The 14,513-nt window shown below is 44.4% G+C and overlaps 1 protein-coding gene across 2 annotated transcripts in view; it reads right to left on the minus strand.

The window, feature by feature from the left end:
- The window catches only part of IQGAP2 (IQ motif containing GTPase activating protein 2), a 120,229-nt gene extending 109,554 nt beyond the window's left edge, over positions 1 to 10,675 (minus strand). The window contains exon 1 of one of the 2 annotated variants that reach the window (XM_082191868.1): positions 10,198 to 10,675. In XM_082191868.1, the coding sequence (XP_082047994.1) occupies positions 10,198 to 10,249 (52 nt within the window). In that variant the 5' untranslated portion in view covers positions 10,250 to 10,675. The remainder of the gene's footprint in view (positions 1 to 10,197) is intronic. The other variant, XM_082191869.1, reaches the window with a different exon arrangement.
- Positions 10,676 to 14,513: the final 3,838 nt, after the last annotated feature.

Here is a 14,513-nt window from a genome sequence, read left to right on the forward strand (position 1 = left end):
GCAAATACAGACAATTTTGACATTCCGCACTGGTTTGCTCCAATTTATTTATTTATCTATCATTTAATTACATTTGTATACTGTCTTTCATCCAAAGATCAAAGGGTGGTTCACAACATAAACTGCTACTCTCTTATAGTTCCATGCTTCCTGACACTTATTGTTTCTAATTTAAAGTCTATTAACATGAACCCAGGTATAAAGACACTAATGTCTTTAACACTCTGTAATCCTTTGCAAGCTACCAATTCCTGCAAAAAGACTTTCAGGCCTAATGAAGGTTAAAGGAACAGCCCTCCCGTTCATGCCCACTTTCTGAATGCTGCTGCTAGAAAGCTAAGCTTTGGGGAATGTGGATAGGAGCAGCTTGGAATGCGTACCCCAAATTTATTTGCAAGGCAAGCCTAAAACCAAAGTTCAAATGGATTTTAAGCTAAGATAGCAAGAACACCCCTTATTTCCAACCTGAATCCCATCCCAAAATTCAGCAACATCGCTACATGTGGATCACTAACCATCTCAGATTAAAGCAGTCATGAGAAAGGAATGGCTCAATGCCAGCTGTCAATTTGTAGTGAGGTTGTAATCTAAATTGGTTTTGCAAAGGACTCCCCACTCCAAAATCTGGGAAATCCCCCCAAAAATCCACATAAATCTCCTGTTGCCAAGCTTTCCCTTTCACACAACAGCTTTGACTGCAGATTTTTTCACTCGTTTTTTTTACCCAGACAGCTCTATTTACAGTGCCAGCTGCAGTTTTTGATCCAGGCACATAAAATCCAAGAATGGCTGTGCATTGGTTAAGACAATATTTTCCCCTACCCACAAAACCTGCCCTTGTGTCACTGGACTCACTTCTGATGGGCCTCATAGTCATAACATTAGATTTCGCTCAAAAAGCCAGGGCAGCTTCTGTTCCCCACTCTCTGCTCCCCATGTCTCTGGTCAGAAAGTGAAAGAGGAATCAGCACAGGATATGTATTCAGAGTGAATAAAACTAAACTGTAATGCCTTGATCTCACAGTACCAGCCACTCCTAAGTGGCAATTTTCCACAATGGCCAATATTTGAACAAATGATTGATGTAGTAAAGACACCAGTTCAAATTAACAAGTTTGACATGTTTCTTGCTTCAATTTCAATTCAATTACTATATAAACCACAAAATTAAAGACACTTGGCAGCTTAACAAACCAAAATGTAAACTCATTATGTTTTGCAGAATACCATGTGAGGTGACTGTGCAAACTGGCTTCTAATTCTGTAATTAAAAATGATGAGTGGATTAAATAAATGGAAACCCAATCTAGGTTTTCCTTTCCCCATCTAGAAGGAAAAACACAATGACCACACATGAAAGGCCAGGGAGTTAGAAGAGAGGGAATAGCTAAAGGCAGATATCACACAACCCACATCTATAAATAAGTAAATAATTAATAATAATAATAATAATAATAATAATAATAATAATAATTATTATTATTATTATTATTATTATTATTATTATTTATACCCTGCACATCTGGCTGGGTTTCCCCAGCTACTCTGGGCGGCTTCCAACAAAAGATTAAAATACAATAATTCATCAAATATTAAAAACTTCCCTAAACAGGGCTACCTTCAGATGTCTTCTAAAAGTCAGATAGTTGTTTATTTCCTTGACATCTGATGGGAGGGCTTTCCATAGTGTGGGTACCACTACTGAGAAGGCCCTGTACCTGGTTCCCTGTAACCTCACTTCTCGCAGTAAGGGAACTGCCAGAAGGCCTTCGACGCTGGACCTCAGTGTCCGGGCTGAACGACGGGGGTGGAGACGCTCCTTCAAGTATACTGGCCCAAGGCCATTTAGGGCTTTAAAGGTCAGCACCACATTTGTGGCTCACATTTAAGCATCTCCTCTCTGTGAGGAAGAAGGTGGCAGACCTGGATCATAGCCATAGGATACCTTGGAACCAAAAAGGTGGTAGCCCTATGGCGACTCCTTCACAAGCACCTCCTGAAAATGACATGGTAAAAGTTCTCACCCAGGGAAGAACATCACAAAATAATGCAAGTGCCTGGTCAATATAGGACAGAAGCATTAAAAGCAGAGTTGACGCATTATCACATATGGATATCAGAACTATGCAATGTTATCAGGTCTTTGTTCTTATCTTCTGGTTCCCACATGTGCAAGTGCTAATTATGAAGCAATCACAGTTCATATCAGGAAGCGACAACAATACTCCCTTCATAGCCTGTTCTACTCCAGTGGTTTGGAACTACCACCAACCAACCTCCTGAAAACTGCTGAGGGCCTTGGAAGACCACTTCATGTCCAAAAAAGAAAGAACATCACTTCAAGTCTGTCTGGTTTACCTTATGGGCAGACTGGACCACTGGGTTCACAAACACTGTTCCCACTGTTCTTCAAAGATGTGCCACAGACCACCATCAGAATAAAGCTTGCAGTTCTTATATTAGCAAAGATGGAAATTAATTTTAGGTGGTGCACTATGCAAAAGAGACAACAGAAGCCAAACAGTAGCATTGCCTAGTTGCTGAAGGGCATGCAGCTCTGAAAAAGTAAACTTCCATCTTCACCGGGTAGATACCGGTAGTCCATTTCTTCTAGTTTTAGGATTCTATTGCTTGGCAGATATATTTAATATCCACCACAACACAAAAATAGTAAAGGTCATTTTGGCCTGCAAGAAAAATCCCAAAATCTTAAGTAAGCTTTTGAATACTCCAGAACTTGCATTAGGATGATGAAATGTACCATCCAGGCCAGGCATAGGCAAACTTGGCCCTCCAGATGTTTTGGGATTACAACTCCCATCATCCCTGACCACTGGTCCAGCTAGAGATGATGGGAGTTGTAGTCCCAAAACACCTGGAGGGCCAAGTTTGCCTATGCCTGATCCAGTCCATTGAAGAGCTCTGGAGCTTCCTTGTGATTTTGTAATGTTATGGTTGGCCTAACAAAGGCATTAATTACTAACTGTGGATTTTTCTGATGAACCAGCACAACTTCCTTTACTTTTTGTGTGATTTTGAGACCACGAAATTTAGCCATTCAGGACAGTGATCCTAAAACTGGAGCATGACACTAGTTGTGAATGCTTTTAAGGTATTTTCCTTCAGTAAAATTCAGACATTATGTGGCCATCCTCGTTTAGCAGTTACTCATTAACTATGAATAAAAAAAGGTGAAGATAAACATGTCTGGCTGCCAAATTACAGTCATCAATACTTGTACCTAGCTGAGAACTGTTTGAAGAAACCCGCAGTAACTGGAAAACACTGGGTACACCTAGAAAGTACACATACAGCTCACTCTTTTATTTTAAAGAAGAAAAGCTATTCCATTCAGGTTTCTCCTGACCTGATAAATCCATTACTATATGAAAGTTACCCGCTTATCCACTTTGGGAACCATGTATTTAAATAGTGATACATATTCAAGCAGTGGACACAACTAAAACACAAGTTCCATGGTTCTCAAAGGGAAAGCCAAGCATGTGCTTAAATTAGCCCAATGTGAAATCAAAGGAACTTTCATTTAGTGCTTCACTTGGCTGAACAATGCTTGAAATAAAGTGTTATAGTTAATGGATGTAGCTCCTTAAAGAGCAAGTGATACATCTTTGGATTGTTGAGAATTCAAATCTACTCCAAAATGTGCAGCCGCTGATTTTTTTTTAAAGAGTTGTGGATCAAGAACTTCAGCCTATCCGGTTCTTAGCATGAAGTGAATCACGAGTACTATTTTAAAAGAAAGGTGGCCACAGATGATGTAGTTGCATTGCTACTGAAATTGTGGCCACCATCTTGCATTTCACTTCATTCACCACCTAACACTGATCTCAGGTGGTCAAGCACCTATGAGTTTGGAGGTGAAACTGGGCTGCCTCAAAAGAAGGTTGTGCTTTCTACATATTATGGCGGTTCCCTAATATACTTCTACACATAAAAGTGTGTGAAGCTCTTTAGAAGAACAAAACAAGAATGTTGTTATCTGTTCGGCAGACCTATGGATGCAGAGGGAAAAGAAATGAGAAAATACTAGAGTATTTTAGACTATGGCATTAGATACTGCATCTGAAACTGTAGCAACTGGAGGGTCAAGGTCACTCTGAAGTACTGCAGTAAGTATATAAGAGGAGCCCTGCTGGATCAGGCCCATCTAGTCCAAGATCTTCTTCTCATGGTGGCCAAAAAGATGTCCGTGGAAAGCCTGCAAGCAGGACATGAGCACAACAGCATTCTGCCTACCTGCGATTCTCAGCACCTGGTCTTCAGAGGCGTACTGCCTCTGACAGTGTAACATAGCCATTGTGGCCAATTGCAATTGACAACATTGTCCTCCGTGAAGTCAGGCAAATTGTGTAGCCTGTTGGTCACACTGAATCCTCAAATCCTCCAGCGATTCCTCCCCCACAGTGGGAGTCAGTAACCACTGGACTGTACAAATTAACTCTCCTAGCTGGCTACCAAAGGATGCAATGCAAGCTGTGAAGTGAGTTTTCTTTGCAGTCCACGCTGCCACATGGTAGGCACAATTATGTGCATTAGCCAGAGTTCAGTCAGCTTTGGAGTGAGATTTGCACCACGTGTGCAAGCCTTCGTCTGGCTTGCTTCATACCTCAGAACTCCCCAGAATACCAAGGAACTGCTCAGTCTCTATAACACTGAGGAGGTTGCCCAGGAGCTGCCCGTTTTATCTTGTGCATAAGGATTGTTGTCTTTCTCCTCTGAAAGATACCCCAGAGCATTCAAGAACCCTTCAGGTTCCATCAGTCTCCAAAGGTGGGCCATCTGAACAGGGAGTGCAGCCATTACAAGGAGTGCATTTCACCACCATCTTTGGTCCATCCCTCATATCACTCACAGTAAAGACCAAGACAAGGGCATGCCCTGCCCAATGTGTTGCATCAATGACTATTTTGATGCAGCCCCATAGCTGTCATGAAGTCTTGAGCCTCCATGTGGATATGAAGTCACCTAGGACTAAGTCCCACAACACCACACCTGAGACTGCCTCATCTCACTTAGTCAGGATGTCACTGGGTTTTCAATAGGATCCCCTGGCCATTTTTCTGGCCCAACACTAGGAGCAGACCCTCTAAGGTCATCCCATGATCAATAGGTTTTCTGGTAAAGGAGATGGTGCTTCTATTAACAGCAACCACACACACACACACACACACACACACACACACACACTGAGTCTGGTCTGGAGCTGTATCAAGTACACAGATGCACAAAGCTGAGTTAGGTAGTACTGGTAGTACACACCAGGTCAGTCCTTTCATCCAAAATCAAGTCATAGATGAGCATGTTTTAATGAATTGACCTGGCATTCACTAGCAACACCAACAAGCCAGAAGGCTCAATGGATAAGCTACCAGACGTTCTACAGGAGTGGGAGGACTTGGGCAGCAGACAGGGACCGACCAAACATCTAGGGTTCCCTGCCCCTGATGGTGATCAGCTATTACATTCCAACTATATCTTCCCCAGCCCACTACCACTGACATTAGGACAGCTTCTTGCAAGATCAGGAAGAAGGATGAGTCTGGGCCTCACCAACCACTGGAGGCAAGAGGTGAGGGGATGAGGGCACTTACCATAGCATTAGCAAATGAATTTGCTAGCACTGTTGCACACTAGCATCAATGCAGTGTTGTCAAGCTCCCCATGCTTACAATAGTTGCACAGTCACTTGCTATAGCAAGTGTTCTCTCCTTGCCATAATCAGTGAATTTGCAAACATGTTAAGCATGGAAAACCAGACAACACTGCAACAACATTAGCCTGAAAAAGCAACCTTTTCCCATTCATTTTTCTAGCTAGTCACAAGAGACAAACAAAACACAGGGACATCTTCCTCCCTGACTTAACTTGCTAGCTACAGTTCATCTGCCGGTTCTCTCTGACACACACACTTCCTCTTCAGAACACTAATCTCAGTCTAGCCTCAGCAAGCAGTGATAGGAGTCTTGACAGACCCTTGAAAAGAATCTTCCAGAAATTATTGATCACTGAGAAATTATCAGTTGCTTCCATACTAGCTGTTGTGCCTCGAATCATCAGTCACTCAACTGATCTCAAGCAATCAAGTATTATTACAATGGCCGCTTAACATATTGTAATGCTTGAGAAACTAATTTATGGCATACGTTCACATAGAAAAAATGCACTTCAAAAGTAAAGAGCATGTGATAAAACAGGCTCTTATGAAAGATCAGACAATATGGCAGACAATTATTAACTAAAGTGCAGTAACACAAAAAGGACACATTCTACCCCAGCCAACTTAAAGATGAACACCAAATTAAGCAAAAAGATCAGAGGGAAATAAAACATGCCTGTAAACCTGTAACTGAGGAAGACGCTTCATGTATCTGATGAAGTTTTTCCCAGTCCACAAAAGTTTATAATAAAATGTTTTAACCTTCAAGGTACTTACAAGATTCCTTGTTGCCACAACTCCTCTTAAAATATCAGTATGTTCATATTAAAAACATAGTAAACTACAACACACAAGTCCATGCGGAATTTTAATTTATCTACATTATAATTACAGCAGCGTTTTTAAAAATAAAATATCACATGAAGTATAGAAGACTCGGGAGTGGGTGGGGGAGAACCTAAAAGCCCTACAGCCTTTCTTATTTTCTTTGCAAAACACTGATCTCCAAATATAGAACAAGTTAGCTAGACTGACTCAAGTTTGATTGGCAGCTGACAGCAAAAACCTATTAGCAAATAATGTAAAGCATGTGTCAGAAACAGAACTGAATGTCAGAAATAACTGTATTGGTATTATTCCAGTGACAAAGTGTAGGGTTTAAGAGCTCAGCAGACTTGGGCTTAAATCTCAGATCATTTCAGTGAGCAACTATGGGCAGGTCAGAAGGCTACTTCCTGCATTGTTTTTAACATGTACACGTAAGAAGATGTGCATGCAACATAAGGCAGATACACTTGTTAGTGAGTTGGCATTGGCCACAGCTGCTCACTGTGCTTGGCTCCATGTTAAAACCAGAAGTTGCCTCCCGCCTCAGTTCCCTATCTGATGAGTATCCTCTACTTTTATATTACTTACTTTATATTTATTTATTTATTTATTTATTTATTTATTTATTATTTATATTACTCTACTTTTATATTATTTATTATTTATTTCTTACATTTGTATCTCATCTATTCCTCCAAGGTCACTTAGTGAGCTTCACAGCTGAGTGGGGATTTGAACTTATATGTCCCAGGTCCTAGTCCAACACTCTAACCATTGCACCACACTGGCTCTTACCATCAAGGTACCTTGTCAATGAAAAGCAAAACTGCTTACGTTCATAAAGTACAACTACCTTGCTTCAGAAGAGTTGTGGTATAACTTTTCAGGTATACCCCTCTTGACTGTGAATAAAAAACCCATCAGGTTATTTATCACAATAAGATGTGATTTTGGTAACTGGAAGAGTTAACAGCCATGCAACACAACATAACATTTGAGTAAGTATGAATAACTTTTTAAAAAAAAACCATTATGGGAACACCCAAGCATTACAAACTGTCAGGACCAGTTTATTTGCTCTGCCCTGTATGTCAGCACATATTTCCCACCACCATTCAAGAAGGGAAAATCAGGTTACAGGAAAATGAGGTGCAAGTCCAGAAGACTTGGCCATGGCAAGATGGCACTTTGAGCTTAGCTTCTTTCAAGATCACCTTTTTTGTAAGCTACTTATTAGTTACTCAATGACTGGGCGATTCTGGTTTTGCATGTCACTTTGCTACCATGAGTAATACAATGCATAGTATTCAATACACCTGAAACTAGAAGGCTTAAAACTGTTCTTGGAAACTGTTCCCTTAGCTCAGTTCTGCCAAAGAAGAACAACTGTTTCCTCTGTTTGCAGCTTTATGTTGCTATCACTCTCAGAAAGGTACATCTTTTCTCAAACCACTTCCTGGCTCAGTCTGAAGGAGAACTCTGAACTTCTGCCATGGAGCCTCGTGGTGTGCTTTGTAGGCAATTATTGCCAGAGAAAAGAGCACGCACTTCAGCCAAAATCATGGCCTCTTGAGGATCTCAGCAGCAGCAGGTGGTATTAACGCAGGTTGGGACAGGGCAGCAGGAGGAAGAAGAACAATATATCATTATGTGCTTTTCCTACATGTTACCCAAGCGAGTTAGTGTCAGCAGTCATCAAGGTCATAGAAGCCTTGTGAATTAGGATAGCTAGCTTGCCACAACCAGGGAACAAAATATATAGCCTATCAGTTCAAAAGCTTTAAGGAAAGCTGACTTTTCAGGACTGAGTTCATCAACACAACACCAGTGAGCAAAGGTCCTCTAAAGTAAGGTGTCTTTATTATGAAACTGCACAGTACTGTTCTGAAACCTTGGAGGTTTCATCAGAGTGGGGCACCTGGAGGCAAGGTTATGGGCATTCTATATGCTTTATCATTTGAGGCTGACACCCAGGGGTCATACAGGACTTGTAGCTAAAATTTTGATCCAGGCTTCTTAGAATTTTAAGAGCCCTTTCAAACTCTGCCAGGCAAATGTGGGACATTTCAAGGAATGGGAACAGTCAGAGAACACGGCAGTTGCCTGTTGCAATATTGCAAGTTTAATAGCACATTCAGCTGGGGGTGGGGGTGGTAAACAGTTGCAACAACAGGCACACCTTTGCTGCCCAGCCAGAGCAGCAGTTAACTGTCATGACTCCTCCCTGCCAAGGTGCAGTGGAAATTATAGCTGGGAGACAATGTCAAGGCACTCTGTGTTCTCAGCACCCTCCCAACATAAACTCTTCAGGCATAAAACACGATACAAGCACATTCTACTCTAATTTAACTTTGCATCCCCTTCAGATGTAATAGCAAAGATCTTTTGATTAATGGTGCAGACTTCCAGCTCCTAAAGATAAAACAAATCCAGAAATTCCTTCACTTCTAGGAGGAATTAGGGAAACGGGCACATGCAAATTAGAACTGCTTTGTACATAATTTTTAACCACATATCTATTTTCTTAATCCTAAAGAAGGGGGGATGCATCTTTTGCAAATGCATGTGCAAAATGAGATGTTGAACAGAAGCCTCTGTTGGGGGAATCAATTGGTCATTACTCCCTGCATGGCATATCTACCGTGGTACCTCTGGTTACATACTTAATTCGTTCCGGAGGTCTGTTCTTAACCTGAAACTGTTCTTAACCTGAAGCACCACTTTAGCCTAATGGGGCCTCCTGCTGCCACCGTGCCGCCGGAGCACAATTTCTGTTCTCATCCTGAAGCAAAGTTCCTAACCCGAGGTACTATTTCTGGGTTAGCGGAGTGTAACCTGAAGCGTATGTAACCCGAGGTACCACTGTATAGAGATTGCAGTCTGAGATCACAACCATCTATTCACATTCCTAAAAGTAAGTCCCATTTATCTAAATGGAGCTTATTAGCTCTGAGTGGACATGTATAGGATTACAGCGTTAAGCACCTCTATGCACGCTTGCTTGGGAGTAAGTCCTAGAGATCTCAAGGAGCTTATTTCCAAGCAAATAAAGTATGTGATTCACTTGTGTTTGGAATCCTTGCCTTAACATATTGCATGTACACTCTATAGCAAAACTATTATTCCCCAGTAAAACTCCCACAACTTAAAAGAGCATTTAACATCAGATTCCTTTCTAAGAACTCCGCCAGCAGAAGAGCCTTCAAAAAGCAAGCAAGCAAGTTCTCTCTCAGCCTGCTTGCTTGTCGAGAGATTACAGGAGCCACACGGACACCGCGCCATCAGCTTGTGACACCTTGACCTATGAAATCCTTCCTGCCGGAGCCGCGCAGGGAGGGAGAGAAACCATCCTGCAAAGCGCTCAGGTAACAAGCCAGCGACAGGTGTTTCCCGTCGCCTCCACCACAAACAGCGCCCCCAAGGACACCTCTCCTTCCCGCACACGTGTCCCTCTGTAGGGCAAGGGCGGCCTCGACACCTGAGCGCTTCGGGAGTCTCTCCCCAGAACCCCGCGAAACAGAAAAGGGGGGGAGAGAGAGAGAGAGAGAGAGAGAGAGAGAGACGTCTGTACGCGCGTGTGTCCGTGTGCAACGCCGCCGTCCCGGCTCGGTGCTCCATTTTGGCGCAAACCCAAATGTAATCAATAAAGCGAGTTGGCAGCGCGCGAGGCGAGTCAGCGCCGGGGTACTTACAGCCATAGCGCGGTCTCTGCAAGGCCGGCGAAGAGGGCTCCTCATAATGCATTCTCCCGGCTCACAAACTTCTCGAAGCCAGGAATAACCCGCTCTTTCGCCGTCCTGCAGCCGCCGCCGCCGCTCCACAAACACACACACGCACAGTAGGGGGAGCCGCCTGTTCCTGCCGCGCACTCCTCGCCTCTTCCGCAACAGCCCTCCGGGCAGTCTCGGTCGTCCTCGCAGCCGCTGCCTGAAGCTTCAGAAGCCGACGACGGGGTCCCAGTCTCTGGCAGTCGGCGGACACCAAACCTGAGGCGAGCGGGCGGGCGGGAAGGCGCGCCTTCCGTCTCCTCCTCCTCCTGCAGCCGCCGCCGCCGCCGCGCGAATGAAGTTGGGCGCAGGCTGAAGGGCGGCTCTCGCCTCCTGCTCTCCCTCCCCCTCTCTGATTCGCTCCTTCGCGACCAGGACTCGTCCCTTTTACCTGGCTCGCCTCTTTGAGCGCTCGGCGGCGGCGGGAGATTAGCTCGTTGTTCCTTGGCGCGCTCAGCTCTTCCCTGAGGGAAGCCGCCAAAGTGAACTCCTTTCTCCACCCCCAGCGCGCTTCCTCTCTTCCTCGCTTCTCCCCGGCCCCGTTATTTAGGGGGGGGGAGAGGAGAGGAACAGAGCCTGCTCCACAGCGACCCCTCCCGCCTCCTGCCCGCGGCCGTCGGCGCAGCCGGGTGGGCCGAGCCCCCTCCTCTCCTCAGCTCCGAGGGAAGGCCAGGCGAGATGCCTCCGGCCGGGGGGGCGGGGGCGGCTCTCCGCTTTCCACTTCGCCGGCCTCGCCCGTCTTGCCCCGGCGTGTGGCTTGTGCGCTTTGCACCACAGAAGTTTAAAATAAGAACTGAAAAGGCGCGCACGTCAGGAGACAAAAGAACTCGCCTGCTTTCATCCTATTTCTGTCCCAGGCAGTTGCTGGGTTACAGAGAAACGCTCTTGCCCCCCCCCCCAAAGAGACTGGACCAATAAGCACCTCCTTCCAGAAATAGAAAGTCTTGCCTGCGTCGTGAGGAGCACCTTGTTCGCGGCGCTCGGGCTTCACCGTGACAGGCTGGAGTTTCGCTCCTTTCAGTGCTCAGGTTTGGAACATATTTTATTATTCTTTACTCATGACATTGATATGCCACCTTTGTCCTCCAAGTCGACCCAGGCTCAAGAGTACATGGTTCTCCCTTCGCCACTTCATCCTCACAACGACCCTGTGAAGTAGGTTAGGTGGAGGGACACCAGGTGAGCTTCATGGAGAGGAGATCAAAACCTGGTCACAGTCCCAGCTCTCGAAGCATTGCACTACTCTGGCTCCCCTAGCTAGTGAAATTAAAGTGTTCTTGAACAAGCATGATAAGGGTTTCTTTCCTTACTCAAGGACTAGGGTAAATCCTCGGGCATCAGAGACTCAGTGGCGTAGCGTGGGTTGTCAGCACCCGGGGCAAGGCAAGTAATTTGTGCCCCTAACCCGTGGATTTGAGCCCCCTAACCCATGGATTTGCGCCCCCTAACCCTAACCCCCAGATGTTGCGCCCGGTGCGGCCGGCCCCCCCTGCACCCCCCACGCTACACCACTGCAGAGACTGACAGTACAATCTTAACGGTGAGAGGTTGTGGTTTCTCAACCCACCCCAGCTGGTGTTAAACCAGAGTAACTAAACGATGGTGGCTGAGGGGAAGTGCTGGTTTAAGATAAGCTGAAAGAAGTTATGCATGGGGAATCGGGTCAGCAGAGAGAAGGATAAACAAAGATATACTGCATCCCAATGCCCACCCATAGAATTCAACATACAGTGGTACCTCAGGTTAAGAATTTAATTCGTTCTGGAGGTCTGTTCTTAACCTGAGGTACCACTTTAGCTAATGGGGCCTCCCGCTGCTGCCACCGCCGGAGCACAATTTCTGTTCTCATCCTGAAGCAAAGTTCTTAACCTGAGGTACTGTTTCTGGATTAGTGGAGTCTGTAACCTGAAGCACCTGTAACCTAAAGCGTCTGTAACCTGAGGTACCACTGTATTACATCTCTCCAAATGTAGATGTAACTAAATTCACCCCATAAGACACAATGTAAGGGCAGAAAATGAACCTGCCCAAGCCCCGTTACAAAGAATAGTTGGACTGCAGTTTTGCTAAATCTGTGATCTTAAACCCACTTACCTGGGAGTAAGCCCCACTGAACTCTGAGTAGACATGCTTAGGTGTGCAACCTTACACAGGGTGCTCACCTGCCAGATTAGAGTTGCTCTGCTGCAAATAGGCCAAACGCATTTAAAGGGAGATTTCTTCTTGTATAGGCATGACATAGGATTCTATTGTAACTAAGACCGGCTCCAGTAGGAAACAGAGTAACTTTCAAAAAAATAAATATCTTAACATATTAACTGATATGTCAGATTGTGGACTGTTCAAGAAATCAGGAATGATGATTTCTATATAACCCCCATGAGTCTCTTTTTAGGATTGAAGCCATGGCCTGGGTGCAATACCACCTGCTTCAACCTTTTAGAAAATATGAATTCACACAGTCGTGTGTCTGAAGCCGCTGCTCAGTGCATGTAGCCATTTGCTGTTTAGAATGGTCATATTAACAGCTTCTAAAATATCCACCTTTTCAACATAACCTGTGAGCATGAAGCTGGAGAGCTACAAAGAATACAAAAGTGTCTCCCTATTATCTATGTCTTGCTTGTGGTTGGGTTCCATGACTCACTGAGTCAATGTTTCAAAAAGTAATAGGAAAAAGAAAGGCTTTCATATTTATCTCCAGGCTTTGACCCTTCTAAACAAACAACCACAAAAAAGCTTCACTCTGTTAGAGTTGAAAATGAAAATAAACAAGCTACTGTTCACTTCAGAGAACTACAGCTTAAGTAACTACTGAATTAGAGCCTAGTTAAAGAAAACATAAAAGCAAGCAAATAAGAGATGGTTTTTAAAGTAATCAACACACCTTTTAATTACCGGGGGGGGGGGGAATTCAAGCTAGTGCCCCCCCCATAGGAACACAAATGATAGATTCATCAGTATATAAACTTTGTTGATAGGGCTCTTGGCTCCTGGCAACGTATCTTGGATGCAGAACAGGAAAGACTCCTTCCACACTTGCATTTTCATCTAGAATTGTCATCTTTTTGCTCATTCACTATGTATAGACTAGAGCGTCTGCACAATCTCATTGCTAGCCTGATGCATTTCAATGTGTGGTAAAATACAGTTGCAGCACCACACCATCCTGCCTAGCAGGGACAGAAGAAGAAGAAGAAGAGTTTGGATTTGATATCCCACCTTTCACTCCTTTTAAGGAGTCTCAAAGCGGCTAACATTCTCCTTTCCCTTCCTCCCCCACAACAAACACTCTGTGAGGTGAGTGGGGCTGAGAGACTTCAGAGAAGTGTGACTGGCCCAAGGTCACCCAGCAGCTGTATGTGGAGGAGCGGAGAAGCGAACCCAGTTCCCCAGATTACCAGACTACCGCTCTTAACCACTACACCACACTGGCCACAGGCAAATTAAAACTACTTCCAGCATGGTAAGTGTACACCTAAAGTTGATCCCAGGCAGGAAACAAAACTGTTAGTATGTCCCAAGCAAAGACTACACTACAGCTGTGTACGCACCATAAATTTAAAGCACCCTTCCCCCCAAAATCCTGAGAAATGTAATTTAGCCCTCACAGAGCTACAATTCCCAGTATCCTTAACAAACCACACATAGGTTGTTGTGTTTCTATCACAGCAGCAGCCCCAGTACACATTGCCCTGTGTTCAGTGATGCAGTTAAGGGGTGAATGTGGAGAAATGCAGCTTTGAGACTCTTTTCATAGCAGAAGTGATGTCCTCTGTCCTAAGCACCAGGTGAATCAATGAACTCTCCTTGCTCTGGCAAGGGAATGAGAAGACAACGCAATGACAATCAAGCAGAGGCTGTACAATTATTTCCTTTTTATTTAATGAGGTTCCTTCTTCACACTGGCCGTGTAACGAGTGACAGTTTTCCACAAGTTTCTTTGCAATTCCAGTTGTAAGCTAATGGTTGCATTTCAGCTGGCTGCAGATCTTTTGTGAAACTTGAATGCATTCTATGTTGAAACTATGCAATCAGAAGTTAAGCGAAACTGTGTTAAGTGGGACCTATTCTCAGGTGACTATTCATAGCATTGCAGTCATGCTGATCTTAGCAAAGGTGTGTATGTGTCATTATGAGCTCCTGCACACATAATTTTACCATTACACCACTGCCTTCCTTTCTACTTTATCAAGCTACATGAGGAGCTTCAATCACATATGTAAAAGTATCCTGTGCTG

Source organism: Podarcis vaucheri (genome assembly GCF_965113315.1).
Source record: "Podarcis vaucheri genome assembly, chromosome: 11".
Lineage (NCBI taxonomy): Eukaryota > Metazoa > Chordata > Lepidosauria > Squamata > Lacertidae > Podarcis > Podarcis vaucheri.